We start from the raw sequence: 26,109 nt of genomic DNA on the forward strand, positions 1-26,109 counted from the left end.
TTTATTTGGGGTGAAGATGGCAGAGACACGAGCAGGCGGGGCATGTCCAGGATGTCAGGGTGCAACCCTGAAGACAGACGCCGGGTCTAGAGCCGTGTGACAAGGTAGCAGGTGCGGTGGGAGGCTGACAAAGTCTTGGTGACGGCACAGGGAGGGGTGGGAGGCCTGGGGGACCCAGACCACAGCGCTGGGACAGGAGGCCTCGTACCCACTGCCCTGCCACCCTGAACCTGAATGTCACCCTCTAGATGGGACCTGCCCCTCCTCCCTTGAAATAGGGGGCCATTTCTTGTTACCTGGGGCCCAGGCTGAGGTGGGGACCTGGGGTTCGGTGGCTGCCCAGCCCTTCCTGAAGCTGTGGGAGGGAAAGGGTCAGAGGTGGGGAGGAGTCCTCCCTCCCAGGACCAGCCAAGGTCACTGCATGCTCCTCCCCCACCATTCTTTCCTCAGCTGGGTAGGGCTGGTGTTCTAGGCTTCAGCGGGAGGGCTGAGCATCCATGTTGGAGATGGCAAAGAAGGAAGAAGGGGTTGTTACCCGAATGGTGCTAGAATGCCTTTGGGAGTGCTTTCGGTTCCAGAAGTATCCCAGGACCCTGTCTCGGAACACCTGGGGGCAGGCAGTGGGGGGAAGTGGCCAGTGCACATCCTCCTCCTATGGCCTGATTCCTTTCCCCTCCCCCAGCTGGGGCTCAGGCCCACCTCACAGAGGTAGTCCAGGATCTCAAGGATGGTGAGCAGGCTGGCTCCGATGAACAGCCCCATCTGGCCTCCAATGTCACCTGCAGAGCCCAAGTTACCCATCAGCTGACAGCCACATGCCCTGCCCACACCTCCCCAGACTCCTGGGTGTCCTGTGTGGGCGCGCGCGCACACACACACACCAAGCAGTTCTGACACTTCATAGGCCTTCTGCACACACACACACACACACACACACACACACACACACACCAAGCAGTTCTGACACTTCGTAGGCCTTCTGCACACACACACACACACACACACACACACACCAAGCAGTTCTGACACTTCATAGGCCTTCTTCTGCTCCACCGTCTCATAGTTGAGGGCCTCAAAGAAGATGTCCAGCACCAGCACATTGTCTCTGGAGGAAAAGAGGACAGGAAAGCTCGCTGGACCCCCGCTGGCTCCAGCTGCAGGCAGGAAACAGGTGCGCGATCCATCTCCCGTCTGTGACTCCTGAGAGCCCTGGGGCGGGCGTCATGGCCCCCGTTTGCAGGAGCGATGGTGTCAGAAGGTTCGCGCGCTTGCCCAGAGGCCCAGGAGCCCTGCGGTGATGTGCAGACTGGTGTCCCAGCCCGGTGTGCGCGCGAAGGCTCGCCCGCAGGAGGGTGCCCGCCCCGCCCCGCCCCCGCCGGCCCGGCTCACGCGATGTAGGCCTCGCTGCGGTTGTGTTTCCGGGCCAGGTAGCGGGCGGAGGCGCGGCTCGGGATCCGCACCATGGAGAGCTCCTTGGCGTAGCGCGTGCTGGCGCACGGGTTGGGGCAGGTGCACGCGTCCTTCCGCAGCATGGCGTCTAGGGGCCACAGTCGCCTGGGTCAGGGCCACTCCGGGTCGCGGGCGGAGCCCAGCAGGGGCGGGGATGCGGGACAGGTTTGCGCCTTACCGAGCGCCGGATTGGCGCAGTCTTTGTACTGCTGAGGGCTGCACACTGGCGCGCCGCCTGGGGTGGTGGGGGAGGAGACAGCTTCAGGAAGGGCCCCCTAGGCCCCTTTGCCCCCACCCGGACCCCCTCCTCCGCCCCCACCAGCCCCTTACCAGGCATATGCATCATTCGGCAGCCGCACTTCCGAGCCACATAGCGCGTCTCACAGGCTAGGCGACACCCCATTAGACTATAGGGAGGGTGGGGGCCTGGGCTGGGGCTGGGGGGACCCAGGGGACCCGAAGGTTCCGGCTCAAAGTCAGGGTCCACAGATGCGGAGCTGCAGTCGCCCCAGGGTGGTGGCAGGAAGCTCAGCTGTAGTTGGTTGGGTTAAGGAGGCACCCAGGTACAATGTGAGCTGTAATTGTGTGGGCATGCGGAGGGATGGGGGCCCCCAGGACGGTCTGAGGTGTTGTGGGCTGAAGGGGGGGTTGGGGGCCTTGGTGGGGTGGGGGTGGGGATACTTGCTGCTGCTGGCAGGACACAAAGGTCTGGTAGCCAGGCGCTGCCCCGAAGCCCAACTGGTCGATGGTGGGCGGCTCCTCCTGGCTGTGGATCTGCACTCGGATCCCCACCTCAAACAGGGTCTCCTCTGCAGGGGAAAGGGGGACCCTGAGGCCTGTGTCTCAGGACACCCCCTGCTTCAGCCCTCTCTCCCCAGGACTGCGACCAACCAACGCTACCCCCTTCTCACAGGAAAGGATATGCTTTGGGGTCCTTCCTAGTGCCTCCCCTCCTTCCTGTGCCACCCTTCCAGCCTGACCCGTGTGCCCCCATACCCATGTCCCTCCACACGGGCAGATACTCATCCTGCTGCACGTCCAGCATGATCTCCAGCCCGTTGCCCATGCCGCCCTTGGGAGTGGTGAGAAGCTCTGCCCCCTCGGCGCCCGAGTTAAAGGTGTAGCACTGACCCATCCGGGTGAAGACCTACGGGTGAGCAGACAGGGGACAGACCTCACCAGGGTAAAGGAGCCCAGCCAGCCTTTTTACCCAGGCAAACATGAGAATGACGAGACCTCTCCTCTCCCTGCCCTCCCTTTGGTCTCTTTGACCACTGAACCCACATCTCAGTGCCCTCAGTCCGTCCCTCATACCGGCACATAGAGTCAGACCCTCATGGGCTCCCATCGCTCCAGCCCCTCCTCCCCTTGCCAGACCCCCCAGCCCCCAGCCCAGGGCACAGCCTATGGGACAAGTGTTTCTTTGGAGAATGGCAAGAAAGGAAGGGGGTCTCGGTTGCCCTCCTCCAGGACTAGCAGAACGTTGAAGAGGTAGAGGGAAAGCAAGCCGACTCCCCCAGGCAGAGGGCTCTTCTGCCCTAGAGCAGGACACTGGATTCCCCCGAACCCCCAGAAGCAGGGTCTCCACAGACCAGAACTTGAGCCCAGAGCCAGCCTGGGTGAATGCCCTGTGCTGGGAATCATGACCTTGCACACTGCGGTCCAGCTGAGTGACCGGGAGGGGACCCCAAGGAGCACAGTCTCCTGGGCTGAACAGAAAGGCCCTGGTGGGGTGGGGAGCCCGTGGCCTGGCTGGGAAGGGAAGGGTCCCTGGCACGGGTGTTAAGGTCCCCTGGCTTTGGAGGAGCCTGGGCTGGCATGACTGGGGGATGGCGGGTCCCGGACAGGGACGAGCCGGGTGCCTGGCGGCCCCGGGCCGGTGACCAGCTCACCACGGTGAAGTTCTCAGGCCCGCACGGCCAGCCTCGGTAGCGGCAGTCCAGCAGCATGTCCTCCAGGCTGTGCCCGGCCCTGGCATACAGTCGAGCCATGTCGAAGGTGGGACTGGGCATGAAGCCGGGCGGCGCGGGGGGCTGGCCCAGGGTGCGCAGGAAGGCGGCATGCTCGGCGGGCTCCATGCCCAGCAGCGCGGGCCCGGCCCAGTGCAGGTCGTTGGGTGTGAGGCGGGAGCGGCGCAGCGGGTTGATGTTGCACAGGGTGACGGCGGGGAAGGTGAGCCGGTGGCTTTCGCGCTCGTCCAGGGCCGTCTCGTGGTGGAACTCCCCGTAGTAGCGCACCCTCTCAGCCACTTGGTAGAGGAAGGCGGCCAGCGACAGGAGCACGGCGGTGGCCCACAGCCCTCGGCGAGGCGTCAGGCTCCCGGGGCCAAAGACGTGGCCCAGCCCATGCAGGGTGCAGCTGCTGGCGAAGACGCGGATGTCCGAGGCTGGCCGCCGGGCCTCCATGGCTGAGGCCCAGGGTGGGGGCCACTGAGAGGGCCGGGGAGCGGTGACCAGGCTGCAGGGGCTTGGAAGGAGGAAAGAGGGTCAGTCTGAGGACCGGGAAGGGCTGAGAGGATTCGGGTGGCCAGGTGGGGGTCACTGTGGGTGAGGCGGGGGGAGGAGAGGATGGGGGAGAGGAGCCCAGCCCGAGAGGTGGGGTGGCACTGGGGCAGCAGGTTTGGCTCGACGGTCTCCAGGAACAAGCTGGGGCTCCGCTAGCTCAGCGCCGGACTGGGGGCGCGGCCGGAGAGACCAGGTCGGGCGCAGCCGAGGTGGGAAGCGGGGGCCGCTATGCTGGAGGCTGCTCTGCTGAGCCGGAGCTGCCGCAGAGGATTGGGTTACAGCAGTGAGGGGGCCAGGGGCCCGCAGAGCAGTCTGGGGGGCAGGGAAGGTCCCTGGGGCCCCAGGCTGAGCCATTAGTGCGGTGTGTTGGGGGGGGGCCGCGGCTGGGGAGACCAGAGGCGCCAGCAGGAAACCACAGCAATCCTGGGTAAGGCTTGAAGGGAGCCTGGAGAGAAGTTGGGGCTGGGGGCGCCTTAATGGCCCTTTGGGCTCCCAGCTGCAGCCCTTGCGGTTGGGTTGAGGGTCGGTTGCTGACCCTCGGCCCAGTCTCTCCCTCCTTTTGTCTCTCTTCCCTTCCCACTAACCTCACTCGGGATAATCTGTTCCTTTACAAAGAGAGGAGTTGGCTGTTGACCAAGCTGGAAAGCAGTGGGAAGTTTGGCATCGGCAGACTCCTGGCCATCCAGCAGGGCACGCTGGATGGCCAGGGCTCTGCACGTCCCCTGCCCAGGGGTGGTCTGTCTCCGGTGACCCTCTTCCCACCTCCCCATGCTGAGTGAGGCCCTCCTGTCTGAGAGGCTGGCCTCTGCCAAGGTGGTTGTGGGCTCACCTGCCCCCCTCCCAGGGAACACAGGTGCCCTATAACTTCACATCTTTTTTCACTTACAAACATATTCTGCATACCAGGCAATACCTAGGACCTGGAAAACTTCCCCATTTTTTCAATGGCTGTATTCAATTCCATTGTGTGGATGTACCAACGTTCATCCAATCACATCGCTGTGATGAACACGGGGGGTTTCCAGTCTTCCAGTGCAAACAATGGTGCTCTCAATACCATTGCACAGATGTAAATTCCCAGAAGTAGAGCCACTGGGTCAAGAGGCAACTGTATGCATAATCTGGTAGATACCACAAAATTCCCCTCTGTGGGAGCTTTGCCCTCCTATCAGTAACACGGCAGGCAGTGTACCTGTTCTGCAGCAGGTGCTTTTCTTTCTTTCTCTTTCTTTCCTTTTTTTTTAAGTAGGCTCCACGACCAATGTGGGGCTTGAACTCACAACCCTGAGATCAAGAGTTACATGCTCTACCTGCTGAGCCAGCCAGGTGCCCCTGCCGGGGGTGGGGGGGCTTTCCTAAGGGAAGAGATACAGTGTCCCTGACCCAGCCGGGGTGCCCTGGGCCTAGCGTGGCAATGCTGGCCTCAAGAGGGCGGAGGGGGGCATCTGATTGAAGACACTGCAGATGATCCAGAGGGGATGATGGGCCGGGTGAGGGGAGGACTCCCGGCAGCTGGAGCAGACGCCTCCCGAAAGTAGAGTGGCAGTCTGCAAGGTCCGCACCAACTGGCCTGCAGCAGCCCGAGGGGGGGGTCCTGCTGATCCAAGGCCCGGGGACGGAGGGCTGAGGGCTGCGGGCGGTCAGCCAGACACCCCACGTGGAGGATGGCTGGGGCCTGGGCCTCGGCGTTGTCCAGCCCTGCATTCGGTCGAATGCTCACCTGCCTCCGTGTATCTGGGAGTGGGGAGATGCTGCACTGTCGGCCTGAGAGAACGCGGGTTTATCTCCGTTAATTTATTTATTGAAGCTTATTTCTACTCCATCTCTTTCCACAAAGCCCGTGAGGTCGCCAGGTTCACGTTGGCGGGCTCTTGGCCGTGAGCGGAAGAAACACGGTTCGCCAGCTGACCACGATCACGCCGTGCTGCAATCACCCGTCCACCTGCCCGGCCTCCCGACTGCAGCTCCACGGGGGCAGGGACACCCTCCTCCCTGTCGCAGGCCAGGCGTGGTAGCACACAGCGGGTGCTTAACGAACACGTTATCTTGGGAGGAGGAAGTAAATACGTCTATCGTACTGATATGGCCGGCTTCTGAGGCCGTAGCATTGAGTTTGAAGTACTTTACCACAGATTACTCCATTTCTCATTTTTTAAAAGATTTATTAGGGAAAGAGAGGTCATGCGCGTGCGCACACGTTGAGTGGGAGGCGCAGGAGAGGGAGAGAATCTCAAGCAGACTCTGCACTGAGTGTGGAGCCCGACATGGGGCTTGATCCCAGGACCCCGAGATCAGGACCTGAGCCGAAACCGAGTCAGACACTCAATCGACTGCGCCACCAGGCGCCCCGCTCTCAGGATGAAGTACTGCGGGCTTGTGACCCGCGGGGAACAGCGGCAGGAGGCAAGGTCGAGGCTGAGGCTGCAGGGCGAGTGTGAGGCTGGCCGCAGAGCCTTCCAGCTCCAGGCTCCCACAGATCGCACTACTTCCCTAGCTGGGGGGGGGGGGGGGGCGGCAGGATTGGGAGAGGCCCCCTGAAGAGGTCAGCAGAGACCCGGAATTTTCTCTGGGCGGCTGGGGCTGGAGCTGGTGGAGCAGGAGCTCGCCTCCGCTGCCTCTCCCTCGAAGGAGGGGTAAGGCAGGCCGGTGCGGACTTGGCTAGGGAGCTGAGGCTGGCGCCGGGCTGCATTACTGGGGAGGCGTTTGGTGGCAAAGCCCCCCAGAGCCCGCGCCCCGCTTCCTGGCCTGTGGCTGCCCTGGCACGCAACCTCTGCTCAGTAAGGAAGCAGGATATCACACCAGGGGGGCTGCGGCCCTGGGACAGTTCAGGTGCTTTGTCCCCAAAGTAGCATCTGGTCCTAAACCACACCCGGAAGAGGCTGCAGGGACGCGGCCCCGGCTCCGCACACCTGAGCCACTGCCGACTGTCGTCCTACACATCGCGGCCGCCCCGGAAACATGGCCTTGCCCTCGGATAAATCCACAGGACAAAGCCACCTGATTTTTTATTTTGTCAGCCTGGGGGCTAAGTTTTAACTTCTCCCTTGCAGTTTGGTGACTGTTAGCACAGTATGACCCACGCGGCTGGAGTCTGGGGTACGTGTCAGCTTCTCCTTCGTCTCCTTCAGAGCGGGGCGGCTGTCCACAATCTCATGGGCGACAGAGTCCAGGTGCATGGGACCGGGGCAGTGGTAAGACAGCCTGGTAAGCTGGAAGCTCCTTGTGGAATAGACCATGGCATGCCCCGCCCCTCCTACCCCTTTCCCAAAGGCTGGGGGCAGGTGTCCCAAGCCACCTGTTCTGTTGGATGGGGGTGTGGGGGGTGGGGATGAAATCTAGAAAAAGGACCGTCTTAATGGAGTAGGGAGAAGGAAGGGAAGCTGTTCTCAGGATGGGGACTGTAGGTTCGAGGGGCTGGTCTCCTTCTCCCACGGCTCAGAGAGGCAGTGGGGACAGAGGAGAGTGGGGAGTCAGGGTCCAGGAAGGTGAGGTCTGGCATGGGTGTGGACCACTCTAGTGTGAACTCCCATTCCCCTTCCCTGAGCCTGACTGGAGCTGGGCCTGGACAGCTTTAGGCTATCAGGTAGAGGGGAGACTTGGCAGGGTTCCTGAGAGGGGTCGGGAGGGCCTGGGCAGAGGGAGGGAACAGAGCAGGGGCCTGGGGACTCTGCCTCCTCCTCCGTGCAGCCCAGTGATTCCTGGCTCTTGCAGGAGGGAGGCAGCCTGGCGGAAGGAGGGGGGCGTGGATGGGAGCAGTCCCAACCTCCCCCACTGCAGCGCTAGGCCCGGGGCTCATCGTGAGCAGGGGCGGGGCAGCAGCCTGCACAGCGGCACACTGGCCGTCCTGGGTGCTTGGTCCCCGGTGTTCCCGGAGCTGAGCCTCGGTCCTGGGCACCAAAGCTCAGCAGCGACCAGACCTCAGACAGCGGCTCTCAGGACCTGGGGTGGCGGTTCCTGGGGCCTCTGGGCACCTCAGGAGCTGGGGCATCCAGGGCCTGTCTCCGGATGAGCTCTGCATACAGCCCGCCCTTCTTCAGGAGCTCTTCATGGGTCCCCACCTGGAGAGAGGAAGGAGGTGCAGGTGATCACCCCAACCCAGTTCAGAGCCCTAGGTGGGCTGGCTTCTTACCAGCCGTTGGGCTGTCTCCTAAGCTAGTGTCCCTTCTGGGGACGCTATGAACCCAAACACAGCTGGTTTCAGATAACCACTGGCACGTCTGTATTCGTTAGCGCCACCTGTCTGCTTAGCCGGGTTCTGGAAGAGCGTCTGGATCCTTCCATCTCCCTTACGGAGTCCGAAGACTCCAGCTTTTACTCGAATGGGGCCTCCCGGCCTTGCTGCACACCCAGCGTCTGGAGAGCTGCTCCTGGCCGGCCCCTGACCAGCGTCCCTCATGCTGCCTCCTCTGCACCTTGGCCCCTAGGCCCTTCTGTTCGGCACTCTACACTTCCCTGAGTCCTTTCCCTTTGGTCCTGGGAGCCATGACGGAGCTCGACTATCCCCATGGGGCAGAGGAAGAAACGGGCCCTGAAAGACCAGGCCAGGAGCTCCTGAATCCACACAGGGTGCTGCTTCCAGAATATGGCCCCAGGCCCCTAGGGCCAGGCCAGAACCTCCCACGGCTCAGCTGAGCCATGCTTTCCACTCTGTCCACGGCTGAAGCTGTCCCAACCCAGCGAGCCGCTGCCCGGCCCCCAGCTGACCTCGCAGACTCGGCCGTGGGCCATGACGACGATGTGGTGGGCCCCGCGCACGGTGCTGAGCCGGTGGGCGATGACGAGCACCGTGCGGCCGGCGCTGGCGCGGTCCAGGGCCTCCTGCACCACCCGCTCGGATTCCGAGTCTAGAGCGCTGGTCGCCTCATCCAGGATCAGCACCGCGGGCTGCTTGATGAGGGCGCGGGCGATGGCTAGGCGCTGCTTCTGGCCGCCAGACAGGGTTGCGCCCCGCTCACCTGGGGGGAAGGGGACAGGGCAGGGCCTAAAGTGACCTTCACAAAGGGGGGCCAGGGCCGCCTGAAACTTCCCATCCGGCCCCTCAGGCGCCCCCCCCCCCCCCCCCCCCCCCCCCGCACTGGCACCATGCACATTTGTCCTGCCTCTGATTCCTCAGCATCCTGATCCCATAACCCTGTGCAAATGCACGAATGTGCTCACACCAGACAGCAGGAGCTGCGCACGCGTGGGACTCAGTGCACCCCAGAGTCACCGCGTGCCCCTCCCATACCAGGGCAGGGTTTCTGAGCCGGGCTGGGGCCTGCCCTACGCTGGCCCGCTGGGTCTCCGCTGCTGGGGGGATGTCCAGGACCCGGATGTGGGCCCTGGAGTGGGGTGATGGCCTGCCACGGCACATTTGGGGAAGACCACCCTTGGGGTCTACGATGTCCACAAAAAACAGCAGAGGTGGCAGCCTGGGAGCTAAAGAGAGCACCATGACGACAACAGTCAGAGACCAGTGGGGGCAGATGGGCCGCAGGTGGGCCTGGGAGTGTGCCGGGCTCACAGGTACAAGGAAGGTGCTGCTCTAGAGAGGTGTGGGGACGGCTCCTCTCCTCAGGGTAGCGTGGAGTCTGAGCAGTGAGCAGAATCGGCTGGATCAGCAACAGAACATGAACAGTGGCTAAAGACAGGGTGGGGGGTGCCACTTGGCAGGGCTGAAGCTCAGCTAGACTGAGGCCTAAGTTTCAAGAAGAGTTGAAAACCCTAGATATGCCTACACCTTGACACGTGCTGGAACATTCTGTAACAGAGCCAAGACTCCGGATGAAAAACCTGGCCCTGAAGGTTGAAAAGAAGACCCCTGAGATGAATGCACACAGCTGTAAGCCGCGACGTGAATATTCTAGTGTGAGGCTGTGATATTTCAATGTTCCAGAACCACCGAAGCCCTTTTCTGGGTAAGTCAGAAGGGAGACCCATTCAGCCACATCAAGCCCCATGGGTAACTAGACGGAAACATTTTCAAATTAAGGAATAAAAGGCAGGAATGACACGGGAGCCAGAAGTGCAAGGAATTTCGAGGCAATAATACCGTGCTTCTGGTTGGGTCTCAGGACACGGGGGCCCCTGGCAAGCTCAGAAGAGTCCCAACACCACGGATCCTTTGTGTCCCTGGCCGGGTCTGGTACGTGTACTCCCTGCGGCGTCCCCGTCTCTGCAGCCTGTGTGTGACTGGACCACAGAACCATGTCCACCCGCCTAGGCCACGGGTCTAGTCTTCCCTGATGCCAGGTCTCTGTTCCTGCCCCCTGGATTCTCACACCGTGGGCCCTGCAGACCCGAGCAGGATGCCACCCCCGGGACTCACCGACGATGGTGTTGTAACCCTCTGGGAAGCTGGTGATGAACTCGTGGGCGTTGGCTTCCCGGGCAGCAGCATAAACCTCTTCATCTGTGGCTCCCAGCTTCCCAAAGCGGATGTTCTCCATGATTGTTGTTCCAAACAGGACCGGCTCCTGCAGGAGGGCTCCACATGGAACATTCTGACTGACCCAAACCCCAGAGGGGTACATTGGGAAAGGTGATTCTGGCCACACCAGAACTGCCCTCTTGGAGGGCAAGTAGGGGCAGTTCAAAGTTACAAGTCAAATAAGAACAAAGATCTAACAAAGTGGGGAGAGGCCGAGCTCCCTGCAAGGCACAGGGTCCCTCAGGAGTGGGATGGGAGGATGGCTGGGAGAGCAAGGCCAGCTGGCCTGGCAAAGCCCGTCCTCTCTGGAGAGATGGGGAGAGAGGAGGTCTGTATTCTGGCTTTCTCCTGCAGCGGTAGGAGGTAAGGGTGCCCTCTTTATCCACTCAGAGGGGGGAAGGCAGACACTCACTCGGCAGCACCACCTCAAACAGAAGGGGCAGGGCTGAGGGCTTCAGGGTGGGGCTGTGGGGCCTTGCTTAGTGGAGGGCGGGGGTCTCTAGACCTTCTGGACACCACAGGTTTGTCAGAGAACCCAGAGATCCTCAAACAGCCTCCCACCCCACCTGCTTGGATGGCTTTAGCTGAGGAGCAGAGTTCCTACCCTGTAGACAAGGACACAGCTGCGGTGGGCTGGCATGGGGAAGCCTCAGGTCCCCTGACCACTGGGGGACCAGTGAAGAAGGCCAGAGCCCTCCCACCCCCGCCGCGCCAAAGAGAACAGGGGGTGATGGGGGTGGGAAGGAAAGGACAAGGTCTGGGAGGTTAAAGACACATGTCCCAGGTGAGCCTGTGCAGAGAGGTAAGCCTCTCCTCTCCCCACCTGGCTGATGAAGCCGATGACCTGGCCCCGGAGCCAGGAGGGATCAAGGGTACGCAGGTCCCGTCCATCCAGCGTCACTATGCCCGCCGTGGGGTCGTAGAAGCGCTCAAGCAGGGAAGCCACGGTGGTCTTTCCTGGGGAATTGGGGTCGGGGAGATGGGTTGGTTAGGGACATCATGCCAGGAAAGGGGGACCCCTGGTGCGGTCCCATAAGTCATAGGGTGGGAGGGTGGTGGGTTCCTCTCACCTCCGCCGGACTGGCCCACGAGGGCCACAATCTTGCCAGGGGGCAGGGTGAGGGTGAAGTCCCGTAGCACCTGGAAGCCGGGGCGGCTGGGGTAACTGGGAGGAGCCAAGAGAGACCCTCAGTCAGACCAGGTTCCCGGCCCCTCCTCAAGTCTCACTGGACCCTGAGGGGGACTCGGTTACAGGGAGACATTGACCCGCAGGTCCTCAGCCCAAAGGGAACGACCCCGCCCCCACCCGCCAATGCTAACCTGAAGCAGACGTTGTGGAACGTGATGGCCCCGCGCAGGTGCTCTCGGGGGATGGAGCAGCCCCCAGACAGTGGGATGCATGGGCTCAGAGTCATGTACTCAAAGACCCGGCCCCCCGCGCTGAGCCCCCGCACCACCTGGGGAGGGGGTTGAAGTCTGCGGTGAGGGAGGGCTGGGGTCTGAGGGAAGGGCCGGCAGCGCCGCCCCATCTCCTGGACTCCCACACGCAGGCAGGGGAGGGGCTCGGGGCGTCCCCTCCACCTGACACCTGTTCCCCCAGCACACAGGTGATGTTGCTGACGGGACTCCAGCCCAGATCCCATGTCCACACCCTGGGGCCCGCCCCCCGACTGCCACTCACCTGGCCAAACAGGACAGAGAGGTTGGCCATGGACCTGTGGGGAGGAGAGAAAGGTTGAAAAAGTGGGGACAAGAGCCCAAGAGAAGACCGGCGCCAGAGAGGAGGGTATGGGTCTCAGCTGCACTCTGGAGGGGGCGGCGGGAGACATGCTGGCTGAGGCTCGGAAACAGGCAGCCTGAAGGTGCGGCCCGACAATGCTCCTGCCATCTGGGACGGCGGCAGCCCTGGGATTCAGCAACACTAGAGAGTTCGCTGGCAAGTCACTTCTCCTTGGAGCCACGTTATCTCCTGATTCTCTCCTCCGCCAGATGAGGCTGACAACTGTCAGGGGCCTCAGGACGGGGCTCCAGGGAGACAGCTGCAGCAGGCAGGCCCAGGGCCGTGGGGCTGGACTCCGTGCCGCCGCAGCGTGAAGGCTGGCTCCGGAACATGAGGGGGTGCCCACGCCACAGGCCGAGGTCAGCTGGGGCGCGACGGACTCCTGGGGGAGCAAGGGCTAATTAAGGTGGAAACACGGACGTGAACCCCTTCACAGAAAGAAAACCGAAGCCACTGGACCGTGTGTGGGGTGGGGGTGGGGGAGCGGGAACTCTGGGGGGACCCCAAGACAAAACTCCAGGGACACCTCCGTGTGGGCCTGCCCCGCGTAAGGCATGGCGCGCGTGCTCTGTCCAGACAGAGGTCGCCTCCTCTGCCCTGCGGGGCCGTCGGCTGCTGGAAGGTGAGTCATGCTTCTCAGTCACCAGCCCCTGACAGGGCGCGCGTCTGTGAGTGTGCCCGCAGGTCCTTCCTGAACAGGAAAGACGGACTCTCTTGAAGAGGAAAGTCACTTCTTCCAGCCCCAGGGGTGAGGAGGGGGAGGAGCCTGCAAGGAAGTGGTTCTGGCGGGCGCAGCGAGCTAGCAGCAGCAGCCCATGTGAGTGCAGAGGCATCGAGCGAGGGAGGGCCAGGACAGTGAGCTCCCCGCGGATAAGAAGGGAGAACATCCTCCACCGGAGACCTGGAAGCCATTAGGGCCTGGCAGCGGTGCCCGGCAGCAGCCGAAAACCAGATGCCCATGACTTGGTGCTGTGTGATGCCCTCACTCTCAGAGATGGCTCAGAAGGCAGGCCTTGGCTCTCCTAAGAGGCCCGGCGGGGGGCGGCCCACTCCCAGCAGGGCCCAGGCCTGGAGGAAGACCAGGCGGCCTGACCCTGACTGGGGTCCATCTGGATGCCTCCCCATCTCCGCCAGAGACCCGGTGCCACAAAAAGAACACCTAGAATGGGGTCTACAGGTTGAGGCTCCCTCTCTCCCCTCCCTTCCCCTGCGGGACCCCAGGAGGAAATAACACCAGCCTCCTTAATAAAATAGACCTAATTCCTCTAAAGTGGGTGGTGAAGAATGTCCATGTGGTGATCGGCTCCCGAAGGACCGGCCTAAGGCCTGTGGCTGTGGGTGCAGCTCCCTCTAGCAGCCCGAGGGAGGTAGTACAGAAGGACTCCCTAGGCTTTCCCGTTTGTAATAAAGCTCTGCTAACTCGCAAGGCAGTGCAGTGGGGAGGAAAGGAAAGGGCCTGAACTCGGGCCACAGGGGGACGTGGGGTCCCAGGGGAAGGCGGGCCTGAAGGAGGAGGGCCAGGCTTGGGAGGTGTAGGGAAAGGGAGACTTTCCCACCACTGCCCGTGGAGGGCCCACACCGTGGAGGGCCATGTGGTGACTGTATGAATAGAACCAGTGGGATTCATCAGGGTCTTCAGGACCAGAGCAAGAGGCCAGGGCTCAGTCTGGGGTTGGTGCCAAGTCCCATCTCTACAACAGTCAAGACCTTCCTAGTCCCCAGACTGGAGGACGGATGAGGCCGCCTAGGGTCTGAACTTCAGAGAAAAGTCTGAATGGGCTCATATTAGGAAGCCCTGGACAAAAACGGGGCTGAGGGTGGGAGTCTTGGGATGGGCTCCACTCTGCCTGGGACAGTGATGAGGCTGGTGGTGAGGGATGCTGTAGGAAACGGGGGGTAAGACACGATGCACAGCCCGGCCACACATGCCATGAGACTCAGACGCCATGGGGAAGGGGCACGGAGGGGTGTCTGGGGCGATACTGTACTTTCTTGACATGGTTGACAGTAATGCCGGGCTCTACTCTTCAGTGATTTATTATAGCATATTCGCTCTTCAATTATTTATCATAACATCTATTTGTGCTTTATGTACTTTTATACACAGCATGTGGGGGAGACAAAGGGATGAGAAACGGCAGCAGGAACTGCTCGTGGTTAGCTCAGAAGAGAAAGGGACGGGGAGGCCTTGGGGGTGTTAAACAAAGGGAACCGAGAGCTCTGGGCAGTCAGGCCCAGCGGAGCAGGCAGACCTCAGAGCCATGAACGCACTGAGCTCCAGGGTGGGCAGGGCAGGAGAGGAGAGGGGGCGAGCTTCTCCTCCCTGGGAAGGTCAGGCAGAGGACAGCAGGGGAGCTCTTAAAGAGCGAGTCAAAGGTGGTCTATCCACACATGGAATCCTACTCAGCCTTAACAAGGCAGGCAATCCTGCTGCGGGCTGGGCCACGGATGCACCTGGGAGGCATTACGCTGAGTGAACTAGGCCCGTCACAGAAGGACAGGCGCTGTGTGGTCGCACTTACGGGAGGGACCCAAAGCGGGCAGGGCACAGAGCCAGAGGGTGTCAGGGGCCCTAGTGGTTAACGGGCCCAGTGCTTCAGGTCTGCAGGATGAAGGAGTGCTGGCGACCGATGGCGGCGTGACGTGCGCAGAACGCGACTAACGTCTGCGCTAAAAACTGGTCAAGATGGTACATTTTACATTACGTGTATTTTACCACAATTACCCATTTTTTTAAAAAGCTGTCACGGGCACTTCTGAGCTGTTTAGGCAGCCGGAGAGGACAGCCGCATTCCCGAGCTTCCGGTCGGTGCAGGACGCTGCAGGGGGCCCTCCTCTCGGTGCCTGCTTCCCTGAGGAAACTGGGCAGCCAGGGGCTGGGCAGCAGTCCCCAGAGCAGGCTGCCACCCCCTGTCCCGTGACCCAGCAGGGCTCCTCCAGGACGGGAACAGCCTCACACTCACCTCTGCACCGTCTGGGAGGCCACCAGGAAGGACATGAGGTCTCCCCCTGTTAGCTGCTGTCCAGCCACGAGGGAGCCCCCAATAAACAGGGTGCCCAAGACCATGCCTGCACAGGGGAAAGGGCCAGGTGGTTAGCAAGAAGTGACTAGGAGCCGAGGACAGAGCCCAGCCCAGGTGTTAGACCCCAGTTCCAGTCCCTGCTGTGCCTCTGACTGACTGAAATGTCACCAAGTCACTTCAGTGGTGTCTGCCTTTGTTTCTTCATTTGGAAATGAAGCATGGGGTGGGGGGTGGGGGTGGGGGGGGCGGGGCACTTGGGCAGATGGCACCGGGCAGATGTCTGAAGGACATCAAGCACACGGGGAGCTGTTCCTTGCCTGCCTCGCTGGGACCGTCCTTCGCTGCTCCACGCTCATCCCCAGCCATGACTGGGTGCTCCCACGCCCCGGGGAGGGGGGGGGGGACTTGCTCACTCACAGTTGAAGGCGATGTTGGAGAGCCCTTGGAACAAGGCGATGCCTTGGCCCAGCTCCTCCGCCTTACAGCGGGACTCCTCCAGCTCCGCTCCGTAGCGTCTGGGGAGAGAGGCCAAGCCCGGCCGTCAGGAAGCAGCCAGGGCGGGGTGCAGGGCTGGTGGGGTGCGTTCGGGGAGTCCTCCCTGCTTCAAGTCCTTCCCCGTCTGGGACTCACTCCTCTTCTCGGTGCTCCATGGCGAAGGCCCGCACAGTCCGAACATTGCCCAGGGCCTCATCCGCTACGCCCGTTGCCCTGGCGACCTGCAGGGAGTCCAGGAAGTAGAGAGCGAGGTCGAAGCTGGGGAGGGATGGCAGAGCAGAGGGAAATGGGGCAGGTGAGGAGGACGGGCAGGAAAGCAGGTACCTGCTCCTGACACTGGCGAGACAATTTCCGGAGAGCTGAGCCCATCAGGGTGCCAACTCCCATGAGGGTGGGTGTGGCCACCATCAGCAGCAGCGTGAGGCGGGGGGACAGCATGGACAGGGACACCAGGCAGCCAGCCACCTGGGTGCAGCTTCGCAGCCCCTGGGGAGAGGAGGAAGGCAGGAAGGTAGTTTGGCAATAGCACCCTGTCGGGGGGGACTTTACCAAGGGTCTGCGGGCTACTGCATTACCCTCACAAGGCCAAGGCCATAGGTCTGAGCCCTGGGAGGCCAAATGGCAGTCCACCCAGTCATAAAATGGAACGCTTTCTCTACTAGCAGGCATGAAAGGGTTGGGTGAGAATGTCTAAGGACCACGGCATCCTTCCCCTAGATAAATCCCAGTTGGCTTTGTTTTTTGCTCAAGGAACTGAACAAAAAGAATTGAATAGGGATGTCATCCAGGGACTGCTATGGGCCAGTGTCCCGGCATGACCCAGCAGGCACGGGGACAGTGTGGGTGGATGAGGATGGGATATCAGTAATACAGTAAAAAGCCTTCACTCATTCTCCGTAACACTTGTCAGCATGCCAGGCATTCTGGGGGTACGGGAGGCCAGGGTGATTTTGCTCTTGGCAAGCTGGTCCAGGAAAGGCTCTTGTCCGAGTCCTTGGGAAGGTTTTCCGGGGAGGTAGAATTTCAGAACAGGAGAGAAACAGCCTGTCCTGACCTTGGACGATGCCACGGCACCTCCCTTCCGTGAACTTCCCCATTCCCTCACCCACACCCTCACCAGACGGCAGGCTTTTCACTTGGTGTGAGCCTAGGCTCAGGGCCCAGCAGCAAGGCGGGATGGGGCTGGCCTGGTGTGTCTACACTAGATGGTGTGCATGTGTGTGTGTGTGTACATACAGGGGGACCTGGGGAACTGACCTGGGAGATGACGAGTTTGAAAGACGATTTAAACTCCTGCACATCAGTCGTCAACCGGCTCACCAGCTGCCCTGTCTTTTTAGCATCAAAGAAAGCAATATCTTGTCTGATGGTAGGTCAAGGGCACAGGAGGTCAGGGAAAAGAGGGAGACGTGAGTTCAGGATGAGCTGCCCCACCTCCGGGCCATCAGTCAGCCGCACCCCCACCCTGTAGCCAGCAGTACCGGAGCAGGTTGCTGAAGAGGGCCCTCCTCATGTCCACGGCCATGCGCTCACCGAGGCGGGACAGCAGCAGCAGGTACCCGAAGGTCAACAGCCCCTGGGAGAGAGGCCGGGGCACTCAGGGGCGCCTGGGAGGCTCCTCTGGGTGCCCCCAGGCCCTCCCTCCTGCCGTACCTGAACGCCATAGAGGATGAGCAGGGAGGTGCTGAGATGCCGGGACTCAGTCAGGAAGCTCCCCACGTGATCCCTCGTGTACTTGGCCACGATCTCCACCAGCTGGCCCAGAAGCAGGGGGATCTGCACATTCACCAGGGCCGCACCCAGTGCCAGCTTGGGGGGCAGGCAGACCTTTAGAAGGGGCCATCTTCTTCCCCATCCCTGGCCCTGACCTTGGCCCTCCCTCCCCTGCAGCGGTTCCTGCTTTGGCTACTTCTGTGTTTCTTTGAGACAGTTGAGTTAAAGCCCACGCTGCCAGCCCCAGGGGACCCCTGTACCCTGCACACCCAGCTGCTCTGTGCAGGATCTCCTGGTATCCCCTGGCTTCCAGTCCCCCCAAGCCAGCCAGCCCTTGCGCTTCCTGAGGCCTATTCTGAGACTTGGTGAGGCAGACAAGCCGTCCCCATGCAGCCTGCAAACCCGACTGGCTCCTCTCCTGTCCCTGAGGTGGGGGAAAGGAGAGGGGCATCTCACCACGATGGCTGCCCCCAGCACCAGCAGGTGGGGGCGCAGAAACTGCCAGAAGAGCTTCCAGTTAAAGCGGGACTCCCCAACATGAGGTCTGGAGCAGGCAGGAGGGGCCTCTTCCGCCTCACACAGTGCCACAAGGCCGAGGCGGGGGCACTTACTCCACACCACAGGGCCCAGAAGGATGCCCCCAACCCAGCGCCAGGCAGAGGGTCTTTGGCTGGGAGCTGGAGGCGCTCGAAGGAGGTGGGCCCGGAGCTGGGACCTCAGCTGGGCCACAGCCCTGAGGAGGGAGGAGCCATGGCGGCTGTGAGAGGACCTGCGGGGAGAGAACAGCATCGATGGCTCGAGGCCCCGACTGTCCCTCAAAGGAACAATACAGCTGCCCAGCTCTGGGCTGAGCCTCCGGACAGCACCTCTTCCACAGGGTCCTGTGCTGCCTTTCCCAGGGCTGTTCTTTGGCAACCTCAGTTTCTGAGAGGAACGCAAACAGGCCAAGGAGTGGCGGAATGAGACAGCAGCCAGTAATCAGGCCGGAGACGTGTTCTCCCTGTGAAGTCACACAGCGGGGCCTTCTCAGCCTCCACAGGCCCCTCTGGTCAGTGACCATCTCCAACCCATGCTCCTTCTTATCGCAGGACATCACTTTGGATGGCAGCTCGTCTATAGGCGCTCCTTTTCCAGATGAGGACGCAGAAGTCCCGAGGGAATCTGGCTCGGAGAGGCAAGAGAGGGCGAGCACCCGCCCTGAGCCTGGCTCCGTGCTTGCTTGCAGTGGCCGGCCTGGCAGGCGCGGCCCCCACCTCCCCAATCCATGGCCTGCTGCATTTGATCCTCCATTCCCTGGGAGGGAGATGCCCTTACTCTCACTTGATAAAAGAAAATGTCATGGGGGCTGAGAGAGCTGGAATACTTTGTCCCCCAGCAGCAGAATGGGGACAAGAGGAGACCCCCGATTCCAGAATCCAGGCTTGTTCTACTCTGCCATGTGTGCGGTGCCCAAGGCCGTGTGCGGCAGGGCCTGGACAGGCCCCAAGTCTTCTGCCCGCCGGTCAGTGCTCCTTGCACCCCTCACCCTGGCTCCTCCCAGGCCTTGAGGGCTTATGTGACAACATACTCCCTATCAGCTGAAGGAGAAAAAAAGAAATAAAAATCCAAGTAATAGAGCTTGTCACCTCAGATAGGCCAAAATCACCTTCTGTGTTCTGTGGTTTCCATATGGATCCATGGTCGGGTTGAGTGCTTACCGGCTGCCAGTGCTCTGCCGAGAGACACTGGGCACACAGGCAAACGGGACAGACCCAGTAAGTACCCTCATGGAGGTCAGGTTTTAGTGCGGAAGAAAGCAGCTAATGACAAAGCTTGCTGAGTGTGGAAAGGGCACGGCAGGGCCCCCAGGGAGCACAGAGCAGGCGCTCCTCCTCCTGTCTGAGGGAGTCAGGAAGGGCCTTCCTGATGAGACTGAGGGTGAATGGGAAGGAGCTGACCAAGTGAAGGGTGTGTGTGTGTGTGTGCGTGAATTTACATCTTAAAGATCATAGCAGGGACGCCTGGGTGGCTCAGACGGTTAAGTGGTTAAGCATCTGCCTTCTGCTCAGGTCATGATCCTAGAGTCCTGGGATCAAGTCCACATCGGACTCCCTGCTCAGAGAAAAGCCTGCTTCTCCCTCTCTCTCTGCTGCTCTCTCTGTCAAATAAATTAATAAAATTAAAAAAAAAAAAAAATCAGAGCAGAGAGGAGAAGGCTGGAAAGGGACAAGATTGGCTACAGGGAGCCTGTTAGAAGTAGAAGTTACCTGGCCAGGAGTATGTGGTGGGATGCTCAAAGATTCAAATGAGGTTGGGTGCCCGGGTGGCACAGTCAGTTAAGCGGCTGACTCTTGGTTTCGACTCAGGTCATGATCTCAAGGTCCTGGGATCAAGCCCCGTGCGTTGGGCCCTGTGCGTTGGGCCCCGCAAGTTGGGCTCCACGCTTGGTGGGGAGTCTGCTTGAGGATTCTCTCTCCTTCTCCCTCTGCCCCTCTCCCCACTCGCGCGTGTGCTCTTTCAAATAAATAAATCTTAAAAAAAAAATACTCCCTTTGAAAAAAAAAGATTCAAATAACGTTATTGATGGGGAGGGACTTTTAAAAAACGAATAGAATGAGGTTTTCCCTTTACTCTGATAGTCTTTAGTATTTTCAGATGCTCCTAACTGCATCTCCACCTCATCCTTCCCCAATTTCAGGGAGGCCTGGGTGGCTTCTTGCCACCTCTATGTTATGCCTTCTTCCATCCCGTTCCACCTGCCTGGTTTTTATGTCTTGTTTTCCACTGTGTACTTTAGGTCTGTCTTAAATTTTAGACAGAGAAGCTCACCCTGCTTCCAATTTCCCTATTAGACTTTATATTCCTTGAGGCAGGAAGCTCTATCCTATTCACATTGCATCCCCAGCACTTAGCAAAACTCTTGTACATAACAGATGTTCAGCAAATGCTTATGTTTGTTGAGTGCATGCCCTCATTAGAGATGCAGAGGAGAAAAATGTGACCTGACCTGCTACTGCACCGTTTGCAAAGTTTTAGACTTACTGAGGCCAACAATAAGAGATACGTTGTGCACTGCCACCCAGTACGATAAACATGTCACACCAAATTGAAATGTTTCACAAAACAATACTTTCCCTAATTTGTTACACATGTATTCTATTATATTCACTTTTTTTTTGGAACTTGAACTCGTGACCCTGAGATCAAGTGTCACGTGCTCTATAGGCGCCCCCTATTATATTCACTTCTATTTTTTTTTATTAATGATTTTATTCATTTATTTGAGAAAGAAAGTGTGAGAGAGAGAAAGCCCGAGGGGGGGAGGGTCAGAGGGAGAAGCAGGCTCCCCGCTGAGCAGGAAGCCCCATGGGGGACTCGATCCGGGGACTCCAGGATCATGACCTGAGCCGAAGGCAGACGCTTAACCGACTGAGCCACCCAGGCGCCCCTTATATGCGCTTCTAAATGATCCTGACCCACCAAATTCATTTTAAGATCTCTTGTTGTGACTTGCACGTTTGAAAGACACAGCACTTGTGAACACAGAAATACTTGGATATTATTTGATGTCTTTCCCTGGGTTTCTCTCTGGTTTAAATGATATCAACACCCTTACTCTTTTCCTAAGGACTGTTTTCAAACTTTTTAATAATTCACCATGGCTACTTTCCAGCTTCTCTCATCTTCTCCAAACCAAGGCTCTAAGCAGGGCTTGGTCACTGCCAAGCACTGGGGGATTACTTCCCAGCAACGGACCTTCTAGCTGCAGCTTGGCCCAGCTCTTGCCCTCTTTCAATCAGATGGGCTATCCAAATGACACAAGTTCACATCGACCCACCACTGCCAGTCTGCTGCCTGGCTGGCCTGCAGGTTATTCACTCCAGGATGAGAAAGGAATCAGTCCTTTCTCATAAAGCATTTACACTGGAGTCGCAGTTTCAGGGTCCACGTTCGTTTCCTACCTGCGTCTCTCTCTCTCTGAACCATGTGTAGAGTGAACACACAAAAACACACATGTACGCGTTTCTAGATTGACTTTCTTTATCTCTGATGAAAGTATCCTTATCTAGGAACCATTTATGTTCAGCTCATATTGAATCTCAGGAGCAACACCAATACTAAATGTCTCTGGACACTAAAAGTTTTTGTCCAGATTGCCAGACCAATTCCAAGAACGAGGACAGGAAGAGGGGACAGGAACGGCGGCGACGGCAAGGCTCAACACCTGTGCGGCATGGCGCCCTCTGGTGGGAAGTACGGACCCGGTGTGGTCCCCGACCCAGAGCGCGCCCTCCGTCCAGCCCACACACAGATACAGACCGACCGAGTCTCCTGCTGGCACGTGGGTCGTCGCTACAAATAACAGGCCAAGCCCCGGGGAGTGACATTCCACCCCCTGGGCCGGCCTACAACTTCCAGCAGGCCTCGCGCGAGCCCGAGACTCCATCTCCCGGCGGGCCCCACGCACGGCCAGCCGGTCAACGGCCCGCGCTCCCAGTAGGTTTGTCACTTTTTACCTGACGGCCGAGAATGTCTGGAAGCAGAGGAGTGGTAGCAGCCTGCCTGGGACAGGGCCACCCCGAATCCCGACCCGAAATAAGTGCACCAACATGATGGAACGGGACTACAGGAGCAGCCTGCAACGGCAGCTTCACCTTCATCCCATTGAGATCTCCATGTTGGCTCCGGCCCCCATCCCGACAAGCCCCTCGCGCCTCGGCGACGATTGGCGGAAAGACGCATCAATCTCGTCGAAGGCTGTGATTGGAGAAAGCCTTTTCGGTTCTCCTCCTTCCGGAACTGTGATTGGAGACAGCCGCCTGCCCGCCCGCCCCCCCAGGCCTGGGCGGGGCCGAGCAGGTGGGGCATTGCCTTCCGCCCACTGCCGGGGTCATCTCTGGGGTGACGTTACGAGGGTATGCCCAGTGCGTCCCTCCACCGCGGGGTATCCATAGTAACGTGCCAGCTGCTGACCTCGGGGCTGTTCTCCTATGGGTGCTGCCGGCCGACTCCAGATGTCCCGGGGTCTCCAAGGAGTGTAGAGTGCTGGTCCTCGGGGAGGAAGGGACAAAAATGACCTGGGGAATTTTTTCAAAACGTCTGCACGTTCCTTGTCACCCGCCCCTTTCTCCCAGACAGGTCAGAGTTCCAGGGACGGCAGGCACGTGTATTTGGGGACTTACTACCCTGGTGATTCTGATGCACTCCCCCTACTTAACGATTGAGAACCACTAGCGTGGAGGTCCTGTATAGCTTATCGAGGCGCGACCCCAGACCCTTCTTCCCCATAGGTGCCTTCCTCACCGCAGTCAAGGTGACTTGCCTAAGGCTCCCACTGCACAGCTCTTGCACCTGTGTTATTTATTTCTTCCGTGTAATTATTTGCATAGCTACCTCCCCCATGGGCTGTGACTTCTTTCTGGGTAGTGGCTCTGTCTCATCCATCCATACCCCTTTCCCCTCCAAGTGCCTGGCAGAGAAAAGTGCCCTTTTTTATAATAAATTCGCTTGAATTGGGAGTGGTGGTAGGGAGGCTGTCAATTGATGAATCTGATGTGGAACTGGGTAGGAAAATGTGCCAGATTAGCTTGAAGTTGGGCTGGGAGTATGGGAGGGGTCCTAATGTGAGTATGGTGGAATATTGGGGTGAGTGAGGTTGAGGAGCGATCAGGCAAACCCTACATAACCCACCTTGGCAGATGTCTCAGAAAGATGGGAACTTCCTAGCCCCTCTGCAGTGTGGGATTCCATCTTGGGCACTAGAATGTCACCTCTAGAAGTAGTGAATCTTGTTTCGTAGCTCCACCTCCTGCTGCTCAGGGATAAAATGATGTAATAATCCTTGTCCTGGAAGGCAGCACAGAAGGAGAAAAACAGGCATATCTGGACTCCCATTTTGTGGGCAGTTCTATGATTGCCTCCACATTCCTCCAATGAACACTCTGGACCCACTTTGTTCCTCTCTCTATTTCATGGATACTGTCCCCTACAACAGCCCTCAGGCCTAAGCCCCGGAGGCCCTGACACCTGGTTGGCTGAGTCAGCACCTCAGGAATGGGGTTCAGTAGGAAACCTGGTGATTCAGGACCTCAGGAATGGCGTCGGACATGCCAACAAACCAGCTGCCTCCTCCTCTTCCTCCTCCTCCTCGTTGAAGTGGCAGCAAGGAACTCAACTCAGCCAGCTCATCTCTGGGTATTCAAATTACCCTTCCAAATCCCGGCCCCCCAGCTGCCCTCTGCTGGCTCAGCTCTGATGCTTCTCAGGGGGCCCCCCAAAACTGGATCAGGACTAGGGAAGAGGGTTTTTGGCATCTATGGGAATAAAGAAAAAAAACATAATAGAACTTCCAAGGGGCCCTTTTCTACTGTAAGTTCCCCAAACCGCTTCCCACATCCAGGATAGCTGCCTCTCCTTTCTTCACGGCTTTCCCCTCCTCAAGTTTCCTCCAACCGGGCCGCAGAGGCACGCAGTCTCCCCTCTTCCCTTAGTACCATCAGGCAAACTGAACACCAGCCCTTTCTTGTCTTTTTCTTCTTGCTTTTGGTCTTAAAGCATTTCTCTGTTGATCTTTGGTGTGTGTGTCTGTGTGTAGGGAGAAGGGAGGCAAGATTTTAAGGAACCAAAGATTTAACATCTCGGCTTCATAGTCTTATAATCCTTTTATAGGAGTTTCTTTTTGCTGTGTTATTTTGGCTGCTACTCTCTGGCCTCCCCTTTAAACCCACTCGAGGTCTGAGGAGGAGACAATAGGTGTCTCTGGTCTGCATGCTCTTTAGTCCCCGCCTCTCCAGCTTGCACCCCTCCCAGGCACAGAGGCTTGGCCCTGAGAGGTTTGGCCACAGATTGCCCTGGAAGGGACGTGAGTGGTCAGACAGGTGACTGAGAGCTGGGACGCCTGAGGCCTGCCGTGACTGAGTCACCGCGCTGTTGTTGTCACCACCCTTGTTGAAGTCCTGGCTCAGCACCCCAGACCTCTGTGGAGGCAGCAGCAGCTCCTATTCTTCCAAGCTTTCCAGAGAAGCTAGTGGCCTGAATGGTGAGGCGAGTGGGCTGGGCGGGGAGCAGAGGGCCGCTGGGGCCGTGGGGAGACCTGGGGCCTGGATCAGTGCCTCTCCTCCCCATGCCCCTGCCTCCTCTTCCTCCTCCTCCATGTCGGGGGCCTGGCGGAGGGAGGATTTCCATCTTCTCTCTGTCCCCTGCCCCTCACACAAGAAGCTCCCCTTCCTCGGCTCCCCCTCTGGCCCTGGGACCCCCCTGCCCAGCGGTGCAGGCCCCAGGGGCCTCTCAGCCTCGCCACAGTGCCCTCCCCACCCCCACAACGCAGGCACAGCCTGCGATGACCCCCACCTCTGCTCCCCCCTCTTGGGGCTGCCACTCCACCCCACCCCCAGCCTCAGTGACTCCCCCTGCCTCACACCGATGCCCCCAGGACCCTCCTGGGCTGCGGATAGGCCCTCTGATCCCCGAGCAGGATTACGAGCGGCTGGAAGACTGTGACCCTGAGGGGTCCCAAGACTCACCCCTCCATGGGGAGGATCAGCAGCCCCTGCTCCATGTGCCTGAAGGGCTCCGAGGTAAGTGTGGGTGTGGTGCTGTGAGGGGAGTGCATTGGGGAGGGCCTGGGGGCTCCTGAGGGTGTGAACTGGTCGCTCAGGTGAGAGCCAAGTCCCAACAGTCTCTCCTCTGTGCCCAGGCTCCTGGCACCACATCCAGAACCTGGACAGCTTCTTCACCAAGATATCCTTTGTGCTGGGCCCGGCAGCAGTGGCATTGGGCTGGGGGGTGGGGGGCTCGGGGCTGGTGGCATTCTTGGCAGGGAGGCTCTGAGGGTGCAGTGGTTTGGGGGAGTGAGGGAGAGGGGTCCTCAAGAAAGGCCCATCCTGCCTCAGGCTTATTTCTTAACACACTATCACATCTATAGCTACCACCAGAGGAATGGCTTTGCCTGCATCCTGCTGGAGGATGTCTTCCAATTGGGGTGAGATGCTTGTCCCAACCCCCAAACTCTGTCATCTTGCTTCCTCAGTAGTGCCTGCTGCTTCTAGTCCACCCAGCATGGCCACAGCCCCCCTCACTCCCAGCAGCCCAGGGGTTCAGCAGGGTGGGGAGGACCCCCCAGGGCTGGCCTGGAGGCTGATCACTGCACTCCCTGTCTCCCAGACAATTTGTCTTCATTGTCACCTTCACTACCTTCCTCCTTCGGTGTGTGGATTATAACATCCTCTTCGCCAACCAACCAAACAACCGGACGAGACCTGCGTTGCTCCACAACAAAGTAACCTTGGCGGATGCCATCTTATCCTCCTCCCAGTGTGCCCAGCGGTGAGTGACAGCTGGTTGGGGGAATGACTGGGGGAGATGAGCAGGCGAGAACCACCCATCCTTTTGTCCCTTGGTCTGAATCAGCGGTTCTCCAGGTTTTTGGTCTCGGGACACCTTTAATACACTTAAACTTGATCAGGAACACCCAAGAGCTTTTGTTTATGAGAATCATATCTATCTGTATTTACCTTATTAGAGATTAAAGCTGAGAATAACTTTAAAATCTAAGAATGCAGAAGCACACATTCCATCAGCTGCTGACATGATGTCACACACATAGCCTCTGGAAAAGTCCATTGTACCCTCATGAGAGAATGAGCGTGAAAACGGCAGAAAACCTGAGTGTTCCCTGAAAAAAATTTGGACCTTGCAGACACTTGTAAGGGCCTCAGGGACTCCCAGGGCGTACACTTTGAGAACCACTGGTTTAGC

The 26,109-nt window shown here is 59.3% G+C and overlaps 3 protein-coding genes across 4 annotated transcripts in view; 1 reads left to right on the top strand and 2 right to left on the bottom strand.

Moving 5' to 3' along the window:
* On the bottom strand, positions 1-7,129 carry ASIC3 (acid sensing ion channel subunit 3). The gene is made up of 14 exons (XM_032394340.1): positions 7,054-7,129; positions 6,274-6,447; positions 5,516-5,687; positions 3,342-3,915; positions 2,446-2,596; positions 2,131-2,258; positions 1,780-1,981; positions 1,628-1,684; positions 1,390-1,537; positions 1,014-1,105; positions 700-779; positions 536-607; positions 297-355; positions 1-165 (listed from the first exon to the last, which is right to left on the bottom strand). Exons 1-14 carry the CDS (start codon positions 7,127-7,129, stop codon positions 87-89), a joined length of 2,064 nt encoding a protein of 687 aa, XP_032250231.1. The 3' UTR covers positions 1-86.
* The window catches only part of ABCB8 (ATP binding cassette subfamily B member 8), a 22,495-nt gene continuing 2,492 nt past the window's right edge, over positions 6,107-26,109 (bottom strand). Inside the window, exons 2-20 of one of the 2 annotated variants that reach the window (XM_032394292.1) lie at positions 23,044-23,199; positions 22,327-22,404; positions 21,870-22,110; positions 18,240-18,373; positions 17,830-18,142; positions 17,314-17,469; positions 17,142-17,236; positions 16,918-17,023; positions 15,985-16,146; positions 15,796-15,881; positions 15,583-15,680; positions 15,106-15,211; positions 12,044-12,077; positions 11,683-11,819; positions 11,433-11,527; positions 11,186-11,319; positions 10,261-10,408; positions 8,658-8,908; positions 6,107-8,011 (exon numbers count right to left, since the gene is read on the bottom strand). In XM_032394292.1, coding sequence (XP_032250183.1) covers positions 7,886-8,011; positions 8,658-8,908; positions 10,261-10,408; positions 11,186-11,319; positions 11,433-11,527; positions 11,683-11,819; positions 12,044-12,077; positions 15,106-15,211; positions 15,583-15,680; positions 15,796-15,881; positions 15,985-16,146; positions 16,918-17,023; positions 17,142-17,236; positions 17,314-17,469; positions 17,830-18,142; positions 18,240-18,373; positions 21,870-22,013 — 2,325 coding nt within the window. In that variant the 5' untranslated portion in view covers positions 22,014-22,110; positions 22,327-22,404; positions 23,044-23,199 and the 3' untranslated portion in view covers positions 6,107-7,885. Of the gene's footprint in view, positions 8,012-8,657; positions 8,909-10,260; positions 10,409-11,185; positions 11,320-11,432; positions 11,528-11,682; positions 11,820-12,043; positions 12,078-15,105; positions 15,212-15,582; positions 15,681-15,795; positions 15,882-15,984; positions 16,147-16,917; positions 17,024-17,141; positions 17,237-17,313; positions 17,470-17,829; positions 18,143-18,239; positions 18,951-21,869; positions 22,111-22,326; positions 22,405-23,043; positions 23,200-26,109 lie in introns of those variants that run through there. The other variant, XM_032394293.1, reaches the window with a different exon arrangement.
* The window catches only part of ATG9B (autophagy related 9B), a 7,147-nt gene continuing 5,426 nt past the window's right edge, over positions 24,389-26,109 (top strand). The window contains exons 1-4 of the mRNA XM_032394291.1: positions 24,389-24,929; positions 25,049-25,092; positions 25,269-25,333; positions 25,516-25,677. Coding sequence (XP_032250182.1) covers positions 24,389-24,929; positions 25,049-25,092; positions 25,269-25,333; positions 25,516-25,677 — 812 coding nt within the window. The remainder of the gene's footprint in view (positions 24,930-25,048; positions 25,093-25,268; positions 25,334-25,515; positions 25,678-26,109) is intronic.

The sequence above is a fragment of the Phoca vitulina genome, unplaced genomic scaffold (assembly GCF_004348235.1).
Source record: "Phoca vitulina isolate PV1807 unplaced genomic scaffold, GSC_HSeal_1.0 scaffold80, whole genome shotgun sequence".
Lineage (NCBI taxonomy): Eukaryota > Metazoa > Chordata > Mammalia > Carnivora > Phocidae > Phoca > Phoca vitulina.

Bases quoted from the DNA above. Each gene is read 5' to 3' on its own strand.
- ASIC3 (XM_032394340.1), bottom strand. From the start codon at position 7,129: ATGCACCTGGACTCTGTCGCCCATGAGATTGTGGACAGCCGCCCCGCT. The intron at 1,106-1,389 runs GTGAGCCGGGCC...CTTTTCCTCCAG, and splicing joins CGCAGCGAGGCCTACATCGC to AGACAATGTGCTGGTGCTGG. The intron at 356-535 runs GTAACAACCCCT...TCCCTCCCACAG, and splicing joins GGCATTCTAGCACCATTCGG to CTTCAGGAAGGGCTGGGCAG.